This window comes from Somniosus microcephalus, chromosome 14 (genome assembly GCF_052327205.1).
Source record: "Somniosus microcephalus isolate GS21.2 chromosome 14, FLI_Smic_1.0, whole genome shotgun sequence".
In the NCBI taxonomy this organism is placed as follows: domain Eukaryota; kingdom Metazoa; phylum Chordata; class Chondrichthyes; order Squaliformes; family Somniosidae; genus Somniosus; species Somniosus microcephalus.
This window is the reverse complement of record NC_141000.1, coordinates 1,342,025-1,365,152: the sequence shown is the minus strand read 5'-3', so window position 1 is coordinate 1,365,152 and position 23,128 is coordinate 1,342,025. Positions and strand designations below refer to the sequence as shown.

General features: G+C 45.0%; 1 protein-coding gene across 5 annotated transcripts in view; it reads right to left on the bottom strand.

Moving 5' to 3' along the window:
• Positions 1 to 6,494: 6,494 nt before the first annotated feature.
• akap11 (A kinase (PRKA) anchor protein 11) overlaps positions 6,495 to 23,128 on the bottom strand; it is a 102,142-nt gene continuing 85,508 nt past the window's right edge. For all 5 annotated transcript variants that reach the window (XM_086006100.1, XM_086006097.1, XM_086006099.1 and 2 more), the window contains 3 exons: positions 21,896 to 21,942; positions 15,115 to 15,275; positions 6,495 to 9,985 (listed from right to left, as the gene is read on the bottom strand). In XM_086006100.1, the coding sequence (XP_085862226.1) occupies positions 9,830 to 9,985; positions 15,115 to 15,275; positions 21,896 to 21,942 (364 nt within the window). In that variant the 3' untranslated portion in view covers positions 6,495 to 9,829. The remainder of the gene's footprint in view (positions 9,986 to 15,114; positions 15,276 to 21,895; positions 21,943 to 23,128) is intronic.

The following is a 23,128-nucleotide window of genomic DNA, read 5'->3' as shown; positions in this document are numbered from 1 at the left end:
GCCTCTTTCTGTGCTGTAACTCTATGACTCTATGACTCTATGACCTATTTCCCATAGCAGAGGGTTCAACAACCAGGGGACATGGATTTAAACTAATTGGTAGGAGGTTTAGAGGAGAAATTTCTTCACCCAGAGGGTTGTGGGGGTCTGGAACTCACTGCCTGAAAGGGTGGTAGAGACAGAAACTCTCACCACATTCAAAAATAACTTGGATGTGCACCTGAAGTGCTGTAACCTACAGGGGTACAGTCCAAGAGCTGGAAAGTGGGATTAGGTTGGAGAGCTCTTTGTCGGCCGGCACAGACACGATGGGCAGAATGGCCTCCTTCTGTGCTGTAAATTTCTATGATTCTATGAATCATCTAGAGAAATACAGAACTATGAGAAGGAGCCAGAAGGGCTTCATAGGAGGGAGATCATGCCTGACGAATCTTATGGAGTTCGTATTAAACATTGTGGGTGGGGGGGTGCTCAGTGAATGGATTGTGTTTATTTAGATTTTGATATAGTACCACATAGGATATTGGGCTATAGAGTTGGGAGGCATTGTGTAGGTGGAGTGCTCTGAAATGCATCAAAAATGGGGCTGAAGCAGCAGAATCAAACGGTAGTTGTATGTGGGGCTGGATCAGCATGGAGGCAGGTGGAGAAGCCTCAGGGATCAGTGCTGGGGCCACTGCTGTTTATAATGTAGAGAAATGACTTGCAATTGGAGACAGAAACAAAACTCCAAGTTTGAAGATAATACCAAACTGGAGGGACTGCAGGGAACAAACTGACCAAATATAGATTACCAGGATAGATTGGGGAGCTGGGTTGACCAGTGGCAGATAGAATCATACAGCACAGAAGGCAGCCATTCGGCCCACGGTGCCGTCTCTCTGAAAGGGCTATCCAATTAGTCCCATTCCCCTGTAATTGTTTTCCCTTACAGTATTTATCTAATTCCCTTTTGAAAGTTACTATTGAATCTGCTTTCAGGTAATGAATTCCAGATCATAACTCATTTAAGATGTTGTTTAATGTGGACAAATACCAAGTCAAGAGGTTGGAAAAGGATAATAAAGTGTAGCAATATGAGCTAAATTATACTTTTTCAACAGGACATGACACAACAGTGGGAGTTGGGACTTGGGAGTACCACTGGAAAGGTCATTGAAACCAGCAGCAACAGCAAAGAGGATCTTTGGCTGTATAGCCAGAATGGAGCACAAATCTCAGGAAGTGATTGTGTGTTTGTACAGATGGTGGTCAGGACCCACCAGGAATGTCCTGCCCTGTATGGTGTACAATTCTGGTCACGATATTATGAGAGACATCCAGCATTGGAGAGGATGGAGCTAAACTGAGAGCAGAGATTAGGCAGTGGAATTATGAGAAGTTGGGAATGTTTATGCTGGGGAGAAGGCTCAGGGATGATCTTATAGAGGATTCAAGATCCTACAGGGATAGCCAAGGTGGACCATCAATGCATTTAACAGTCACAGATAACACAAGAGAGCAGAGTTTAGGAAAGGGAGAGTGAAAAGACAGCTTCGATTGAATTACTTTAGTGATATTTCCTGGACACTGGGACCAACCAGATGGACACAATGGTCTTTTCTCATCATGTACCTTCCTACATAATGAACTCAGTGCTGGAGCTTGGTAAAAATGGAGTGTTGTGCAGGCACAATGCCTGTCTTTCTAAGAGGGAGCCATGAGTCATGTGTCAGCACTGGTACAGATATCAGATGTAACAATGGGAGAGAATTAATTAGAGAACTGAGGGAGGGCCACTTGACCCATGGAATGTGTAAGTTTCTTAAAGGGATATTGTCCTTCGGTTACTTCCTTCTCAGAATCGTGTCAATAGCGAGACTGAACGTGTCTCCTAGAGACAGCATTCCAGCAGATGTTCCTTTTCATTCATTGTGGACATAGAAGTCAGTGGTTCAGAACAGGGCAGCACTTCAATCACCTGCGCCCCTCTCACCGCTGGTTGCACGCATCAGCACGGTTACATCCGAGCATCAGGTGAGTCACAGTTTACAGTGAGTCAGAAGGTTGTGGGTTCAAGACTTAGTCTCAGCATATAATCTAGGCTGACTCTTCAGTGCAGTGCCAAGGGATTGCTGCATTATGAAAGGTGCCACCATTGAGACGAGACTTTAAAAGGCCTTGTCTGCCTGTACAATTTGCCATACAGAAAAGATTTACAAGGATGATACCAGAACTGCAAGGTTATACTTATCAGTAAATGAAGAACAGGCTGGGTCTCTTCTGAAAAGAAAAGGCTGAGAGGTGACCTAATAGAGGTCTTTAAAATCATGAAAGGTTTTGATAGAGTAGATACAGAGTGTTTCCACTTGTGGGGAAGAACAAAACTAGAGGCCATTAATATAAGATAGTGACCAAGAAGTCCAATAGGGAGTTCAGAAGAAACTTCTTTACCCAGAGTGGTGAGAATGTGGAAGTACTACCACAGGGAGTGGTTGAAGCGAATAGTATCGATGCATTTAAGGGGAGGCTAGATAAGCACATGAGGGAGAAGGGAATAGAGGGTTATGCTGATAGTTAGATAAGGAAAGAGGAGGCTTGACTGGAGCATAAACGCCGGCATGGACTTTTTGTGTCGAATGGCCTGTTTCTGTGCTGTATATTCTGTGTAAATCTATTACACTATTCAAAGAACAGAGGGTTCTCTGGGTGCCCTGGTCAACATGCCTCCCTCAAGCAACATCATCAAAAACAGATCATCTCATTGCTGTTTGTGGGACCTTGTCATATGCATGGTATGCTACATTTTGTGGTAGTCAGCAAGAGATATAACGACTACTCTGAAACAGTGCCAAATAGATGTCCATAAGTGGGAATAACTTGCTCAAGATACAAAAGCATGGTTATAAACCATCCACAAAGGCACCTCCTACTATGAGGTCCATTGCATTCTTAATGCTGAATGTAAACGCCAGCTGAGGAAGTCTCGCTTAAAAAGTCAAGATTCCCAATCTGGTGTATCCAGGATCCACTGTTCAATCTGTGGACGCTCATTCTGAGCAAAAACTGGTCTCATCAGTCACCAAAGAACTCACTGCAGAAAATATGACAGCCACATCCCATGAAGGGATTAAAAAAAAAATTCCGGCTGCCTTCTTCGATAGCGAAGGATGACTGATGGTGCCATTTGCCTACATTGCAACAGTGGCTGCACTTTAAAGTGCTTTGGGACGCACTGAAGATGCAAGAGCAACTATATAAATGCAAGTTGCGGGAAGTAGGTAAAGTTGAATGGCAGTGGGAGTGCTGAAAGGTCATCGACCTGAAACGTTAACTCTGATTCTCTCCTCACAGATGCTGCCCGACCTGCTGAGTATTTCCAGCATTTTCTGCGGACAAAATATGTAAGTGGGCAGAATAGCAGATGAAATTTAACACAGGTAGTGAAAGGTGCTATACAAATGCAAGTCTTCTTCTCCCAGGAGATTGCATGACTGGACTGGGGTGGGGGCAGGTGGGAAGCTGTAGCATGTTTTTGACAGGACAGGCTACCAGGTCTGGTCTTTCTCTGTCCTTTTCGTATGTCCATATTCATCAGTAGAATACAAGTCAGAGGAGGTTATGCTCAAATTGCAATGTTGGGCTCAGTCTGCACCGGGAGCCGCCTGGACACGATGAGACATTCAGGCCCTGGAGGCAGTGCAGAGAAAAGCTGATCCCTAGTGTCAGAAGACTGAGGTATAAGGACGACTTGAGAAACTTTGGCTTTATTGTCTTCAAAGGAAGCAACAGACTTATATAGAAGTATGGCTTATAGATATAGAAGTATGGGAAAGGTCAATCCTGAATACGGGATTTGGCAGCTTTGAGGATTGTGGCTTATGGGGTTTGGCAATTATAGTAATCTGGGATGTAATGTTTAAGTTATCCACCACATGGAGCCAAAGAGTAAGGTTTCACATTCACCAGTATTTAAGGTAATGGGTCATGTACTCAATGTCCTGGTACACCAGTTATTAAGGTAATGTGGCATTGCATTATGGGTATGACTCAGGAGGTGAATCCTCCATCTTGGTGCTCGTGCAGTAAGAAATGGTGCTTTGCCTCCAGCTGTAAGAGATATGTTTCTCTGCTACACTGTGTAATAAACAGTTGGGTTTTGTTCCTAAGATCTCGCTTATCTCAGTTTCTGACCTTACCACTCAGATGTCACAGCAATGAATGTTTTCTTGAGGTTTGGCAGCATGCCAGAGAGGGAACCTGTTGTTTACCAGAATTGGGAAGTGTGGAATGTTTGGTTTGAATCATCTGCCAGAGTCAGAAGAGTTAAGGAGGGACATATTACTTTAAAAAAAAATGAGCTCCCACAGCACCGCTCAGAGGCACAATCAAACCTCAAATCACTGACTGAGGTTGGGCTTCAAACAACAGAGCTTAATAGATCCGGTTCCAACAAAGCTGGGTAAGCTTTATAGGAGAGCTGAATTTTTTTCTCCAACTTATTTGATTTTACATTTTATGATGTTATAAATTGGATTTTTGTCAGCGTGTATTTAAGCAGGCTGAAGAAATGGTGCCTGGGAAAATTTTCAAAAATTATTTGTAAGGATTTGACTGGTTCACACCTTTGCCGATTGCCCATTTTTGATATGTAGTTTTTAAACTTCATTCCTGATCGTTACCTGGTTGATGTGACATGCTGGTTCAGATTTGTTTAAGGGTTTATTTTTGGGTTTATAAAAGAGGACATGCTGGTTCAGATTTGTTTAAGGGTTTATTTTTGGGTTTATAAAAGAGGACATGCTGGTTCAGATTTGTTTAAGGGTTTATTTTTGGGTTTATAAAAGAGGACATGCTGGTTCAGATTTGTTTAAGGGTTTATTTTTGGGTTTATAAAAGAGGACATGCTGGTTCAGTTGTGATTTGTCACTGTTTTACAAATATAAATTTGAGCCAATCAGATGCAAGTGCAATGCAAAATTTGCATATAAAGAAATGTGACAGACAAAATGCACACCATTTTTACTTTATAAAAATATGCACATATTGGAAATAGATCTGCCATAGCAACCTTCTCGACTTCAGTGGTGTCAGTCACTCCAGTAACTTGTCCGAGCATTTTACTTTTATGGGAGTGGATTCACACTTACCAAATCTACTTGCAGAAGAGACAACCTGCGGTTGTAACAGTGGAAACCCCTCATGACCTGATCTGGCTCTCCATGTCTTTTGCACGTATATTTCTTCAATTTCTCTGAAGGCAGACCTAGTTGGCACCAGATGAGTCGAGGTTTGGTTTGAATCAGTGAGTTGTTTTATCCCACAGCAAGATAAAATGCACAGGGCAAGAGTTATGATCAGGTTCACTTAGTTCAATCAGTACAACTTATATTTGTGTAACGATACAAAATAAAGAACACACCACGCTCCCGCACACTAGCGAGTTATCTTACTTGATTTAAAGAGGTCTTCTACCTAGCCTCCACCATTGCTAACCTCTTCACCTCAGCAAAAGGCTGTCGTAGCTTTTCCTTTAATAGAATTGACTGCGCTTGCAGCCTTGCTGTTTCAAAAGCCCACCGGGACAGATCGTTTTACTGCCGACCAGTTTAAGGACTGAGGACTGACCAGTAGAGCTGTTGATGAAGCCTGTCCAGATGACGTGGGCTCCTTGAAATCAGCTCCATGCAAAACTCAAATTCTAATCTCTAAGGTATGAATGTTTACGAGAAAGTATTTTAATGAGTCCCATTGTCTGAGACCACCCAAACAGATGCTTCATCTGATTTCTGATCTGCAACCCAAAATGGGGCTATCACCCTTAAAAGCACATTCTGAAACAACTCGTTCATGGGAAAAGGTCAAAAAATTCCCAAAATGCAGGTGCCAATATAGCAAATAACAATATAGTCCATTATCATTGTCCCTGTCACAAGCAACATCAACAACAAATAAATGGAGTCTTCTTCACCTCATTCAAACTTTGTGTTCGGCAGGTACATTGCTTAATTAGCTCAAACAGCTCCTTTCATTAACGAAAAAATACTAAAAGATCTGATCAGAAAATTCCACTCTTCAGAAGAGGCAGTAACTCTACTGTGCCCAGGCACCATGTATCATGATAGGGGACTCTCTGCAAGAGCTTCAATCTGCCTTACATCAGCCCTTTTCCAAGATGGAATGTCTGATGCCTGAAGATTAGAGCAGAATGAATCCTCTGTGCAGACTCAGTATCTCAATGCCAGGGCCAGGCGGGTCTGCATTACTCCACAGCATTGACCAACCGTATTAATGTGCCAGGTAGACCGGTCACTGGGGTTGGGGGTGGGGAAGTATCCCTATGGGGAGCGAGTACACACTATATATTGCAAAAACTTCCATCTGTGTGGATTCCTCAGTAGCTTGGTTTGGGAACTCTTCAACATGGGTTAACCCCGAGAGTCAGCCACCTGCTTGACCAGAACAAAGAATTTACCCCTTTTATACAAAAAAAAACCACCCACGTAGACACAGTGGATGATCTACAGTTTATTTTTAGCCATTGTTGGGAGAAATAAACAAAGATATCAACATAGTGCAACTTGCAGTTTATAATCTGGTATCAGATTGTACTCTTGGATTAATAGCCAACACATAAAATTGCTATAAGTTAACTGAACTTCATTGCTGTATTTTTGGCATAATTCATATAAACGATTAGGGATTACGAATAGCAGACATCACACACTTCACATTTACCCTAGCATGTGAATTACAACGGAATTAACACTGCACAGTAACAAAATAAGTACTATCAAAATCGAGTTCAATTTTAATGCTTCACATTGTCATCAAAATGGCACCACTAAATACTACTGGGGAAAGAGCAGAAACTGGGGACAGAGGAACACACACACACACAAAAATAAAGTGACTAAGTAACCAGGAACAAACCTTCCACTCAGTTAGTCGTATGGCCATGCTAATATCACTGTGTTAAAAGATGATGTGTTGAATTGAAAGTAGTTGGGGAGAACACAGTGGGCCAAGTGGCTGGGATCTTTCACGTCAGCGCTCCAGGCACAGATATCGGGAGATTCCATAACCCCCCCAATCCATGGTTTGCCGAACACCAGAGGGCTGGAAAATCACAGGCAGAGGCTGTGGAATACCCCGGCGCATAATGGGGCCTCTGAAATGGAAAATTGCAGGCAGTGTCTTGTGAATTTTATCCAAGCAAAGTATTACATTTAATCTGCAACGATTGTTATTACTGCTGGTAATAGTGCGATACTCAAGAAACGTCTAGCGGGGTTGCCAACTCACACGGCTACATGCGCGCAGCCTATAGTGTGTTTATATAAGTACTGATAGGATTCACAATGGCGTTGAATGTACCAGCACATGGTGAAATCAAAGCAGCTATGGAAAATACTGCCGACACAGTGCAGGGGGCCGATAAAATGATGCAAGAAATCCAAAAAGTGCAATATCCATTAAACTAGCTGGAAATATAACAAAACAGCACTGGGTAGATTTTAAGAGTTTTGGTGGAAAAAACACAAATAACTGTCACAACACAGTCAAGGATGTTCGTTTATATACATCAGGCTGGCTGTCGTGTAGGATGCCTGTTAATATTTCCTCTGAAGGCAATGTTTTTGCAACCAACAGTTCCTTCAGTTTCAAGTTGCATCTCACTGTGCAGTTGCTAAACCTTCCCTCAATCGCTGTAAGGGGTATTGTAATCGTGTTTCTTCCTAATGTCTGACGCCTTCCATTTGAAATAGAGATCACCATGAGCGGGATTTTCAATTCAGCACATAACGTGCAGACCATGATTTCACCGCTGTATTGTATAAGAACCATCCGGGTCTCTCCAAGATATCAGCTTGTGGGAATTTAATTCCTATTTAACACAACTAGCAATATGCAGTTGCAAATATAGCTTCTCTCAAAGATCCATTTGCTCCACTTACAGGACTTCACAGTTAAAACACCAGAGTGGTCAGATTTATGGGCCCATATTAAAATGGTTCTCTGCCGTTTCTGAATACATGTTTGCTTTGTAACCACCTGTTCGTGATCACATATGATGCAAAACTATAGACACACTTTCTAGAACTGTAGGGGAGATTCGCACTGCACTGCATCCTAAGGCAATGTGACCACCGGGAAATCAGATGGGTCGCAGCACAGGCCTGTAAAGGAACCCACTCAACTTTCCGATATTCGCTGTGTCCAAGTCATCCAGTGCAGGCCCAAGAAAGTCTCCCCAATATTTCTCACTGTAATAAACCACAACTACTGCGATATTTCAATGTCTCGCACTAAAACATTTTAACTAGGAGGCCTGTGAAGCAGTCAGCAGCATACTACTTCAGTAAATGGCCATACGAATGAACCGGGAGTGAGGAAACACAATACTAAGCTTGAAACACTAAAAGGGTCCATTTTTGCAAGACTCCACTCTGGAAAATCGGGAGTGCTGTGAATTGGACATGCTGACATCCCTGCCTGAATCGCCCATCCACACTCCTGGGATCTTGCAGGACTGTTGCGCACAGCTGCCTGGTAAACAAAGAGCAATTGGCAGACTCCGGTTGTCGAAAGCCTGCCTGTGATTCACCAGGTTAGTCAGTGGACTTGGATCAGCAGCTGCAGCACTACATCAATAAATTAGCAGGAATGGCCACACTTGGGTAGATACCAGCAATATGCTTTTTGCCTCCATTTAACACAAGCTGCACTGCACAACATTAGCAAAACTAGTTTCCCTGTGGGCATAACCTTCATGTTTGTAAAGGGTAACAGGTTTCACCATTAAAGCAGGAGGCAAGTGTAGTCCAGGGACCACTTTCAAGATGCAGTACTCCTCCCACCCCACCTTCGAGGGATACACTTTTCTGAAGCTGGCGGCTTATTGTGGTCAGATTCCACAGACACTGGCAACCCTTCAGCACCACAAACAAGTCATCATTCTTTGTGAGTGTTGCAGGCTATTTAACCTTGTGGGGCTTTATAATTTAACCCAATTCAAGTCAGCGTTTGTTTTGGTTAAAAAGCCTAACTTGTAGATTTTTGAAATGTAATTTCTATTGCTTTCTGGAGATGTCTCAGATTCACCTCACAGTGAGCGAGGCCAGTGAGCCCAGTAAAGTCTCAGGTTCACCTCACAGTGAGCCCAGTAAAGCCTCAGATTCACCTCACAGTGAGCTGTGGTCATAAGATGCAGGACCCAGATGCCAACTGGAGAGTTCCAGAGTTTGCAAGTTCAATTTTGGCCAATTACTGCGGTGTCCTCAGCCAGAGCTGATGTCTCAGTATCAATGTCCAGGACTGAAAGGACGTCAGCTGGTGCTCGAACTTCTGGGACTACTCACTAGTGCAATGGCTGCGTATGGGCCCAAAATGGCAGGTTTTTAGGAAGCTATTAAAACTTTGAAAATCAAAATTGTTCTACCAGATAGGAGACTTAGTATGTCTCCAACTAATTCTTTCGGGAGGGATTACACGTTTCTGATCCTTTAACTCATTGAGCTCATAGACTATAGCTGGGAATTTCCTTGGAGCTGCTCCCACTCTGTTGCCGTAACTTTGCAGGCCTCCCACTGCACTTCTGGCAAAGTTACATCGGCAGAGCGGGAGCAGCTTTGAGGAAATTTCAGGCCTATTTTTGTTTTGTGTTTAATTTGGATCGAGGGTCTTGTCCTCACAACGCAATTCTTACTACCTTGCATCATAAAGAACACAGGCCTCCTGGTTTTGTTCCCCGTTAGGTAACCTGCACACTTAGCAATACTTGGCCGGTGCGTAGCTGACAACCCTCTACAAACTGACATTCGGTGCTTTGTGTATGCGGGATAATGCTTTACGTATTCTCCAGCAGCCAGTCAAAGAGAGGAGTGCGAGTGCAGTGAGCTCCAGCCAGGTCTTGCTCCCTCGTGTCACAGTATTTCAGCACTGCCCGCAGCAGGTCACAGATCTTCCAATCCCTCACTTCTGCCCTTCTCACCACTGCAAGAAACTAGAAAAAGCAACTGTGCATCAGCATAGATGAGTAAAGGGGCAGATTCAAAGGAAAACTTAAATGCAAAGAGCTATCGGGTTATGGAATGCTACATTCAAGTAAGTACTGGCTAATTACTTGAAGAATATAAGAGGGTCTGGAGAGAAAGCTGGAAAGTGGATCAGGTTAGGGTAACAACTCTCCAGGACTGTCCTGAATGCTCCAGCGATTGAAGATTAAGCTCCTGTTCACTCCTGTGGGCAAACCAGGAGGAAAAAATCATAGGGCATTAAAATTGGTGCGTTTCTTCATTTTCTTTGAACACTTTTGTTTATAAGTTATAAAAATATTGGAGATGGGGGAAAAAAGGCCGTTTCACCAAGTGGGGTGGTTGGAGGTCACATGATGAAACCGCCAGGAAGTGTGAGCAATCCTAGATCAGGTAGTTGAGAAAGCAGCAAAACGGGAGGGGGGTTAAAGTCAGCGCAGACCGGAAAATAGCCTCTTCCTGTGCTAAACATTGTCATGGTTCCATCAGTATTGTAGTTAGCTTCATGTGAAAACTGGCATTTCTGTTGGGAATAAATCCCACACTGGGATGAATCACAACAACCTCAATCGTTTCTTTGATGTTCTCGCTCCATATTTTCAACTAGGGCACCATAGGCCACGGCATAATGCTTCTGTTCCCACTTGTATTAAATGGATCTGGAATAGCACAATCTTCAATGACTCGACCAGGTGCTTTTCAACACAGAGTGAAACAACTCATTCTGGAGATGTGACTGGAAACAGAATTTCCCATCTTGCCGTTGCCAGAACTCTCAGTCCGTGCTCCGGGAGCTGCGTGAACACGGCTGCTTTGCAGACGTCAACTTGCAGCAGCTGCACAATGAAACGGTACCTAGGCTGCACGTACAACAGCTTCCATTTCTGGGTCATCCTGACGCAAGGGAAGACATCAGAGTGTGGACAGTAAGCAGGAAGGGAAAAGGGGTACAAGAGGCAGGCTGAAAGTACAAAGAGGTTTTTTTAAAGGTGGATTTTGCAGACAGAACGTTATTTGGCCAGTTCAGGGGAGCTCCAGAGGGCAGGGTGGTGGCTGAGAGCACCCGCCAATGTTGGAGGAAAGCAGTTTGGAAACAGGGAGTAAGCAGGTGTTGGAGGAGCAGTCATGCGCAGGGATGTATGGCTAGGGGTGGTAGGAGCCGACACATGTAGGGATTAGAAAGTAAGGAGAGGATCACCAAGCCAATCCATTGGAGCACAGAAAGCAAAGAATGGGAATTGTTGGGACTGCAGGTGTGGACGTGTCACAGCATGGAGTAAGCTGCAGTTTGTGGAGGGTGGGAGCCAGCAAGGAGAGCTTTGGAAACATCGAGCCAACAAGTAATGAAAGATGTCAGTGCTTCAGGAGCAGTGCGGCAGATGTAGAGTGATGGCATGAAATGTTTTAGACATGAAAGGTGCTGGTTCTGGTAGCAAATTAGAGAGGGGAGGAGAGGAAAGGAATCAAGTGTCCATCCTGTGGATTTCAGGTGGAAGCTGGGGAAGATGACGAGGTCAAGGCCACAGATATTCTGCTTCCCAAATCCGTGCCCATCTTTCTCAACCTGTCTGCAGCCTTTAACTCGGTTGACCACACTATCCTCCTCCAACGCCTCTCCTCCGTTGTCCAGATGGATGGGACTCCCCTAGTCTGGTTCCATTCTTACCTAATCGTAGCCAGAGAATCGCCTGCAGTGACTTCTCCTCCCGCCCCTGCACCTTTACCACTGGAGTCCCCCAAGCAGCCATCCTTGGCCCCTCCTATTTCTCATCTACATGCTGTTCCTCGGCGACATCATCCGAAAACACATCAGGTTTCATATGTGCGCCAACAACACCCAGCTGTACCTCATCACCACTTCTCTTAACCCCTCCACTGTCTGATTTGTCACATTGCTATCGGACGTCCAGTATTGGATGAATATCATTTTCCTCCAGTTAAATATTGGGAAGATCGAAGCCATTACCTTCAGTCCCTGCCACAAACTCCGTTCCCTAGTCACTGACGCCATCCCTCTCCCTGGCCACTGTCTGAGGCTGAGCCAGACTGTTCGCAACCGTGGCATTCTATTTGACCCTGAGCTGAGCTACCGACCCCATGTCGTCTCCATCACCGCGACCACCTACTTCGACCTTTGTATTATCGCCAGTCTCTTCCCCGCTCTCAGCTGATGAAACGCTCATCTACGCTACTGTCACCTCCAGACTCGACTATTCCAACGCTCTCCAGGCCGGCCTCCCACCTTGCACCCTCCGTAAACTTGAGCTCATCCAAAACTCTGCTGCCCGTATCCCAACTCGCCCCAGGTCCCGCTCGCCATCACCCCAGCGCTCGATGAGCTACACTGGCTCTCGGTCCAGCATCACCTCAAATTTAAAATTCTCATCCGGGTGTTCAAATCCCTCCTTTGCCTCACCCCTCCCTACCTCTAACCTCCTCCAGTGCTACAACCCTCCGAGATCTCTGCGCTCCTCCAATTCCTCTTGCTCCACCACTGGCGGTCGTGCCTTCAGCTGCCTAGGCCCTAAGCTCTGGAATTCCCTCCCTAAACCCCTCTCTCCTCCTTTAAGACGCTCCTTAAAACCTACCTCTTTGGCCAAGCCCTCTATGTGGCTCGGTGTCAAATTTTGTTTGATAATCACTCCTGTGAAGCGCCTTGGGGCATTTTACTACATATAAATACAAGTTGTTGTTGATGATTTTGGATGGCAGCTGGGGAGGGTGACGAGGTCAAGACCAGAGATGCCTAAATCCCTTTGCTCCTCCACAGCTCCTAGTCTCTCCATAAGAAAATATACTGATCTGTCTTCATCAGATCACAAGTGGATGACCTTATAGTTGCCTACATCTGCCATAGTTTGGCCCACTCACTTAGTCTGTCTATGCCACTTTGTAACTTCCTCCTCCCATATACATAACTTACTGTGCCTCCTAACTTAGTGTCATCTGCAAACTTGAATATTCAACTCTCTATTCCTTCATCCAAATCATCGATATACAAGGTAAAAAGCTGAGTAGAGATCCCTGGGGAACACCACTCGTCACTTCCCGTCAAACAGAAAATGAACCTTTATCCCTACTTTCAATCTCCTTCCTCCCAACCAATTACTACCACATTTCACAAGGTTACCTCCAATTCCATGCACTCTGATTTTTGCCAATAATCTCTAGCGCAGAACCTTATCAAATGCCTTCTGGAAGTCCATATAGACAACCTCCATAGACACTTCCCTATACATTATGCCAGTGGCTTCTTCAAAAAAAAATCAACTGGATTAGTCAGACATGGCCTACCCTTCACTTGTTCCTGTTGTCTCTCTTAGATCAACTGATACTTGTCCAAGTACTCAGTCACTTTGTCTCTGATGATAGATTCCAGTAACTTCTCCACAATCAATGTTAAACGGACGGATCTGTGGTTACCTGGTTTCTCTCTCCCTCACTTCTTAAATAATGGAGTGACATTTGTAATTTTCCAATCAACGGCACAATTCCTGAAATTAGAGTGCTTTGGAAAATTACGACTAATGTATTTGCAATTTCCTCACCTTTTAATACCCTGTGATATGTCTATCTTAAGTCCCATGAGTTTCTCCATTATTAATTTTTTTACTTATATTAAATCCACCAAGTCCCTCTTGACGACTTATTTTTCGGTTCCCTTGTCCCGCTGGTATTTTGTCCTCTTCCTCCACTGCGAAAATGGATAAAAGTACTCCTGTAACAAGTCTGCTATTTCCTTATTGTTCATTATAGTCTCGCCTGCATCTGTTTTTAATAGGCCCACTTTCCCCTTTACCACTCTCTTTCTCTCAACATAGGTTATATTTTCCTGTTAGTAAAGAGGATACAGGGCTATTAGTTCTGGAATCACAATAAAGAAACTGATGGTGGTTTGGAAGGGTTGGCTAGATGGGCAAGTGATCTTTTGGTCAACGCACTACTATAGCACTATGTCATTGAGTGGTAATCCAGTGAGTCACAACTGAAATGGCACCCTTGCCTCCGAGTCAGAAGGTTGTGGGTTCAAGTCCTACTCCAGAGACTTGATTACACGATCTAGGCTGACACCTCAGTGCTGTGCTGAGGGAGTGCTGCACTGTCGGAGGTGCCGTCTTTCGAATGAGACGTTAAATCGAGGCCCTATCTGCTTCCACAGGTGGACATAAAGGATCTCAAGGCACTATTTGAAGAAAAGTAGGGAAACTTGTCCCATATCTTGGCCAACACCTGAAACAGATTATCTGGTCATTTATTTCATTGCTGTTTGTAGGACCTGGCTGTGCACAAATTGGTTGCTGCATTTAGAAGTGACTACACTTCAAAACTACTTACAGGAAACTCTCTTATAACCGGCACCTAAATAACCGGAAATCTGTGTTAACCGGCAAAATTCAGGAGTAGGTTCAGGTAAGTTTTACTTCATATTAGTGGCAGTTCCTGGATCTGTGGCTGTGTAACTGGGGTTCCTGCACCTGTTGCAAAGCAACAGGGACGCTTGGTCTGTGGCCGGAGTTCCTGCACATGTTGCTAAGCAACAGGGACGCTTGGTCTGTGGCCGGAGTTCCTGCACATGTTGCTAAGCAACAGGGAAGCCTGGATTTGTTGCTGTGTACGGAGCTCTGTACCTTTTACTATACCTCTCTGTAATCCGGACTTTTTGATAAACCGGCACCACGCTGGTCCCGGATAATAAAGAGTTTCCTGTAATTGGCTGTAAAGCTTTGGGACATCCTGAAGTCATGAAAGGCGCTATATAAATACAGGTTCTTTAACTGTTGACAATTTTCTCTTCTGAGTTGCTTTTGAAACCTTTGTAGAAATTCGCACATTTATTTTCAAGAAGATTTGCTCCTCACATTTCACTTAAAAGATCTGTAAACTAACGTTACAATCACCATCATAGTCCAGTGCTGCACTACTGATGAGGAATTTTAATACTGGTCAAAAATGATGACCGGGTAAAAGGCGCCTAACAAAGACAACAGTGGAAGGGAAATGTTGAGGCAAGAGATAAAAAGGAAATGAAAATGAGATTTAATTCTGTATAAAGCAACTGAACGCCTTGTTGACAAAGAACCTTTTCACCCATACTCACATGCAACAGCTCATCTTCAAAAGATTCCTTGAAGTACACCAGAGAGATCTGCAGCTGTGAGGCTGCTATCCACTGCAACACCGTCCTCAGCTGAGGGTCAAGACTGCTGGGATCTAGGTCAACGTTCAGAATCAATAAAGTTTCCTTCGGCTGCCTCAGACCTACAAATTAAAAAAAAGTGCTTATAGAACAGATCTGTGCTGACCGTCGAGAGACTAATGCTGCTATAGTAAAAAGAAAATGTCCTTTATAATTATGAAAAAAAGCAAGAAATAGAAAATGCTGCAAAGGTTATAAAGAGAAATGATAGGGTAGAACGTTTCCGGTCTGTAACCCTTCATCAGATCTGCTGCATATTTCCAACAATTGCTGATTATATTTTGGATTTCCAGCATTTGAAGTGTTTCTTTTTCCCCTTATAGTTATGAGCAGCATTGAAGGCTGTCAACAACCTGACAATTAACTCTTCCACTGCCAAAAACCTACATTAAAAACATTAGGCCAAAATTCTGCTGAGGGGCGAGGTGGGGCAGAAGAGAAGCAACCTGGCGGAAGTTGCCTGGTTATGCCAGCTGGTCATAAGAACATAAGAAATAGGAGGAGTAGGCCAATCGGCCCCTCGAGCCTGCTCCGCCATTCAATAAGATCATGGCTGATCTGATCCTGACCTCAAATCTACTTTCACTCTCCATCCCACCCGAACCCATGTGATCTCCCGGGAGAGGCGAAAAACCAGGTAAAAAACCCAGCGGTGCTAATCCTACTGGAGTTTGCAGACTCGGTGGGAGGTTGCCCCATGTGCATGGTCCCAGTGGGTGCTCACGTCACTGAGGTGCATTGTGGACAAACTGCGGCACAAGTGTCCAACCTGAGGTTTGCTGGGATCCCCCTGCCCCTGGGAAGAAAGCAGCACCAGCCTATTGGCCCCTTTATATGGCTCCATTGGTAACCTGGTATGTCTGGTTTCACCAGGTGTGCCAGCTGCTGATGCTCCATCAGGCCTCAGAGGCTGGAGATGTACCAGTGTTGGGGGTCCACAATGCCCTTATTTGTAGCAGGCGGAGGCTCTGCCCTCAACAGACCAATCGGAAACTCCAAGGCCAAGTCGGGACCCAGCAAAACTGGGTCTCAACCTAATTTGTGTCACTGCCACCGGAGTCACCAGTGGAAGTGCGCTAGAAGGACTACAGATTGTTGGCCCCAATGTTCATTCCTTTAAGGGGGCACCTTTGTAAACTTAGAAGTCTCAGTCACCCCAAAATTTCCCACCTTCAGTGTTGAAGTAGGAGTATTTTAGACTATTTCAGCGTCGTGTCTTAGATTTTCAGCGCCTGCTGCACCATTTTAAAGGCCAGCCTTGGTCCTTACATCTGTCCCAAGGTGCGGTTATATTCATGTTCCCCAGGGCAGTGTCCTAGGCACAACTATCTTCAGCTTCTTCATCAATAACCGCCACTCCATCATAAGGTCAGAAGTGGGGATGTTTGCTGATGACTGCGCAGTGTTCAGCTCCATTCGTAATTCCCCGGATAATGAAGCAGTCCGTGCTCGCATGCAGCAAGACATGGACAACAGCCATGCTTGGTCTTCTACATGGCAAATAACATTTGCGCCACACAAGTACCAGGCAATGACCATCTCCAAGAGAGTCTAACCACTTCCCCTTGACATTCAATGTCATTACCATCGTTGAGTCTACCACCATCAACATCCTAGGGTCACCACTGACGAGAAACTGAACTGAACCAGCCACATAAATGCTGTGGCTACTAGAGCAGGTCAGAGGCTGGGTATTCTACGACAAGTGGCTCACCTTCTGATTTCCAAAAGCATCTCTACCACCTACAAGGCACAAGTCAGGAGTCTGATGGAATACTCTCCGCTTGCCTGGATGAGTGCAGCTCCAACACTCAAGAAGCTTGATACCATCCAGGACAAGACAAAGCAGTCCGCTTGATCGGCACCCCATCCACCACCTTAAACATTCACTCCCTCCACCACCGGCGCACCATGGCTGCAGTGTGTACCATCTACAAGATGCACTGCAGCAACTCACCAAGGCTTCTTTGGTAGAATCTCCCAAACTCGCGACCTCCACCACCTAAAAAGATAAGTGCAGCAGGTGCATGGGAACACCATCAACTCCAAGTCATGCACCAATCTGACTTGGAAATATATCGCCGCTCCTTCATTATCATTGGAACTCTCTGCTCAACAGCACTGTGGGAGTACCTTCACTACACGGCTTGCAGTGGTTCAAGGCGGCAGCTCACCACCACCTTCTCAAGGGCAACTAGGGATAGGCAATAAATGCTGGTCTTGCCAACAATGCACATATCCCGAGAATTAAAAAAAAGAAATATGAATTGCCAGGTGTAGATATCCATCAGTAAATTAGGATTTTATTTCATTCTAAATTCTCTTAACTGTTAAACAGTTTCAAAGTTATACTGAAAAAAATAAGTACATAGTCTCCCCGTGTAGAGATCACTCCTGTTGTCCCACTCAAGGACCTAAATGACAATTCATCTATCTCTTTCGAACGGAACAGTGACCAGTCACACACAAGGGAGACAGGCTCATCCAACACATCAATCTACAAAGGCTCTGGGCCCAGACAACATCCTGGCTATCTTGCTGAAGACTTGTGCTCCAGAACTAGCCGCACCTCTAGCCAAGCTGTTCCAGTACAGCGACAACACGGGCACCTATCCAACAATGTGGAAAACAGCCCAGGTATGTCCTGTCCACAAAAAGCAGGACAAATCCAATCCGGCCAATTACCGCCCCATCAGTCTACTCTCAATCATCAGCAAAGTGATGGAAGGTGTTATCAAGCAGCACTTAATCACCAATAACCTGCTCACTGATGCCCAGTTTGGGTTCCGCCAAGGCCACTTGGCTCCCGACCTCATTACAGCCTTGGTCCAAACATGGACAAAGGAGCTGAATTCCAGAGGTGAGGTGAGTGTGACTGCCCTTGACATCAAGGCAGCATTTGACCAAGTGTGGCATCAAGGAGCCCCAGTAAAACTGAAGTCAATGGGAATCAGGGGGGAAACTCTCCACTGGCTGGAGTCATACCTAGCACAAAGGAAGATGGTTGTGGTGGTTGAAGGTCAATCATCTCAGGCCCAGGACATCGCTGCAGGAGTTCCTCAGGGCAGTGTCCTAGGCCCAACCATCTTCAGCTGCTTCATCAATGACCTTCCCTCCAACATGTCAGAAATGGGGATGTTCGCTGATGGCTGCACAGTGTTCAGCGCCATTCACAACTCCTCAGATAATGAAGCAGTCCATGTCCGCATGCAACAAGACCTGAATGACGTTCAGGCTTGGGCTGATAAGTGGCAGGTAACATTCGTGCCACAGAAGTGCCAGGCAATGACTATCTCCAACAAGCGAGAGTCTAACCACCTCCCTATGACATTCAATGGCATTACCATCGCCGAATCCCCCACTATCAACATCCTGGGGGTCACCACTGACCAGCCACATAAATACTGTGGCAACAAATGCAGGTCAGAGGCTAGGTATTCTGCGGCGAGTGTCTCACCTCCTGACTCCCCAAAGCCTTTCCGCCACCTACAAGGCACAAGAAAGAAGTGTAATGGAATACTCTCCACTTGCCTGGATGAGTGCAGCTCCAACAACACAAGAAGCTCGACACCATCCAGTACAAAGCAGCCCGCTTGATTGGCACCCCATCCACCACCTTAAACATTCACCCCCTCCACCACCGGCGTACCGTGGCTGCAGTGTGTACCATCTACAAGATGCACTGCAGCAACTCGCCAAGGCTTCTTCGGCAGCACCTCCTAAACCCGCGACCTCTTCCACCTAGAAGGACAAGGGCAGCAGGCGCATGGGAACACCACCACCTCCAAGTTCCCCTCCAAGTCACAAAGCACCCTGACTTAGAAGTATATCGCTGATCCTTCATCGTCACTGGGTCAAAATGCTGGAACTCCCTACCTAACAGCACTATGGGAGCACCTTCACCACACAGACTGCAGCGGTTCGAGAAGGTGGCTCACCACCACCTTCTCAAGGGCAATTAGGGATGGGCAATAAATGCCGGCCTTGCCAGCAATGCCCACATCCCATAAACCAATTAAAAAAAAATCAGAATTAGTACCAATGTAGCTAAAACTCTTCGGAGAGATGCAGCTCAGAAGAGGGAAAGGGCAGGGATAGATCAGATAGAACCACTGTACACTGAGGGGTGGGGAAGGACAGATCAGATAGAACCACTGTACACTGAAGGGTGGGGAATAGACAGATCAGATAGAATTACTGTATACTGAGGGGTGGGGAATGGACAGATCAGATAGAACCACTGTACACAGAGGGGTGGGGAATGGACAGATCAGATAGAACCACTGTACACAGAGGGGTGGGGAATGGACAGATCAGATAGAACCACTGTATACAGGAGAGGTGAATGGACAGATCAGAGAACTACTTCACACAAATGGACAGATCAGATATAACTACTGAATGGAGGTATCAGAGATAACTACTGTACAGTGTTGGAATGGACTTCCCAGGAGATTGCTTGGGAGGGGCAAGGGAGCAGGTGAATCTCATGGGGGCTGAGGGGCAATTTTTTTGTACCTTTTGTAGGACAGCTTTCCACTAAGCCCAAAATTGCCTGATGGCCTAGTTGGTGGCTTCAGCAGCTCCTCCACTTGCCATGAATGGACATCTGAAGGAACTCTTGCTACAGTTCTACAGGAATCCTATCAAACACAGCCAAGTCAGTGGGTGAAGTAAGATTCCTGGGCCACAGACCATGCACCGAAACCTGCTGCAGTGCGGTGCTCTGCAGTTGGGACTGTCAGCCAGTGGATTTGGAGACACACAATGAGCATTTGCACCGAGTTCTGCTGGATAACAATCTTATCCATGACTCCAGTCTCTTGGGACACTTAGTGGTAAGTTTTCAGCTTCAGTGACTCGGCACAGAGCTTCAGGCACTGGGACACACATTGGCATTTCAAGCACATACCCTGCACGACTAAATTAGATGGAAAAATATGGCGGCATGTGCCTAAATTTTAGAAATTGGCAATGGGCAAAATCTTAGGTCAGGTGCACTGAGAAGATGGAAGTGTACCTGACTGTTGGGAGGATCAGGGTTTATTTATGGTAGTCTTAATGATGTGGTGAAACTATCTACAAAAATGACCACTATATCTGCAACTGGCCAATTGCAAAAGCTAGGGTATATGTTTCAAATTGATGCCACCGTGCCAGCACCAGTTGGCGTCAGGATCGTACGCAAAGGCTTACAACGGGAAGTTGGTGACAGGCTGGCAAAGGGCATTAGCAAGCTGGTCCTGCTCTGCACCACTAAGGCACCGGTCAGCACCATTCAGTAATCGCGTGGGCCCCACCAAGAGCCAAAGTTATTGACAGTGTTGGATCATCTCCCTCGGAGTGAAATGTGGCCAGAGCAGTTGATGCAGTGGTACGAAATGCTGTTGGTGATATCACAGGAAGCCTCTCAGGCCGAATTCCTCACTAAGCTATTTTAATATGAGGCATTAAACAATTTATCTTAAATGGATAAATAGCAGAGAAGAATTTGTCAGCAGTAATTTCTGAGTCTTATTTTCTCTTGGGGCAGCATCAATGAGGCAAGGTCCATCCGTTGACTGATAGTGGGATGAGCTGAGACCAGTGGAAGGCCTCTTCCCAAGATTATGTTTCTCTGCAGCGTTAGCTTGCATCATGTTCGACGTGAAGATCTTCTCGTGGGGATGTTGCAAGAACCACAGACAAATTTGACATTTATTGATGTTCTGCTTGAAACAGAGACATGGTAAATAATTCTTGTATTGGTCGGTGACCATGAAGGTCCAGCAACAATTTTGAAAGTGTTTGAAACCTTTGCTGGAACTAGTGGCAGGCGCCTTAATATTTGATCCTGAGCAGGACATGCGCCAGTCAAGGGTATGTCGGGAAAACAAGGGCTTCAGGTAGTGGCAACTCTGTAAATTTGAAGGCCACAACCTCAAAGGGTGTCAAACAAGACAAGTCACGGCTGGATCAATAGCAACTAACAAAACAGCAATTGCAAAGAGCCAACTGGTGTGCTATTGAATGGCAATTGAGATTTTAAAATGTAACTGAATAGGCAATTGAATGGGCCAACATCGAGGAGAACACTCGTCCTGGGAAAGGTGAAGTTCCATTTGACAACATGCGCTGGCATCAGAAATGTCTGAGGAGATGTCGTCCCTCGTGTAGTTTCTCTAGGTGGTGATCCACGCCTGGTTGAACAGCATTGTGTGATGGCCGCCAAATCAGGAAGTACTAAGGAAAGGTCCGGCTAAGCATTTCCATGATATGGAAATTCTTAATTCTTTTTTAAAAATCATGCTTTTGTTAGTTGTATTGCTAAATGTAGCATTTCAGGATTATTCAATTTTGTTCTGGCTTGCAGCATGTATCTTATTCACTTGAAAAGGAAAAATATTTGCAGGGCAATGGGGAACGAGCAGGGGAGTGCGACTAATCGGGGAGCTCTTTCAAAGAGCCGGCACAGGCACAGTGAGCTGAATGGTGGTCTGCTATGCTGTGAGATTCTATGATAAATAAATGACGTGTAGTTTCTTTAGAAGACCTGCCAATGTTGGTTATTTAATCTGTGTCTTAGATCTTAATGAGTGGGCGCCTCAAGGTTTGTACATACATCTCAGCCATTTGTTCCGATCTTCTCTGGTACGTGGCTGGCAGCAATGTTTTGTGACAAAAATGTAACTTCATACTATACCTTCAGAATCTTCTTGCACCTCCTCCTCTTTGTCTTCACTATTATCGCTACAATCACGGAAAAGAAATTGCCCATTTAGTGCTCACTCCAACTAAGTAGACACAGTGATTTAGTGCAAACAACTTAGTGCTCAGATTTAGAATATGAAAACAAAGGTAAAACTAATCGTTTAAAACAAAAAACAATGAAACCAGTGGATACACACATACATTTACAACTAGCAAGCAATTCAAATCTGAATACTTCTCATGCCATTCCATAGTTAATAGTTTCTAATGTCTGTAGTGTCAAAGCCTTCTCTGTGACCCACACTTGCCTCTAGCAAGGCTCCGTGCCTTGAACAGAGCCTCACAAGATTACCTTTCAGCGATGTGGGTAAGCAAAGAACCATAAGTTAAATCCTTCTGGAGAAAGTTACTTGAGTGTACAGTCTAGGGCTACTTTCAAGCTCCTCTGACTGCCAGACTCGCTTCTCAAGGCTTAACTTGTTAGAGCCCTGTGATTCTGTGCCTCTCTAAATATATATACACATTCAAAAAAAAAATCTTCCGAAGGTCACCGTCTTACAAGGGCGTGCTGTCCATCAGCCTATTCTTTGTTGGTACACTCGTCAAGATGATAGATAACAGTAATGGGGAACGTAGTTTTCCCATTCTTGGCTGCACCATCAGCATCAAGCGCATCCTGTCAAATACATCAGCACCAAGTACTCTCCCCAATAAAGTATTCAATAACAATGTATCTTAGCCTCGACCTCACAACAGCATCATTCACCACACCGACAGTCCTGAAGGTGTGAGTGACATCACTGATTTGGTGACGATATGTACCTGATTCTAGTGGTTTTGCGTCTGTCTTCACAAAGAGAGGGACGATGCAGACATTATAGCTAAGCAGGAGGAGTGTGGAATATTAGATGAGATAAATATAGTGAGAGAGAGGCAGTATTAAAGGGTTTAGCATCTTTGAAAGTAGATAAATCCCCAGGCCCAGGTGAAATGTAACCCAGGCTGTTAAGAGAAGTAAAGGAGGAAATAGCGGAGGCTCTGACCATCATTTTCCAATCCTCTCTGGCTACAGGTGTGGTGCCGGACGACTGGAGAACTGCTAATGTTATACTGTTGTTTAAAAAGGAAAAAAGGGATAGACCGAGTAATTACAGGTCAGTCAGCCTAATCTCGGTGGTGGGAAAATTATTGGAAAAAGTTCTGAGGGACAGGATAAATCTTCATT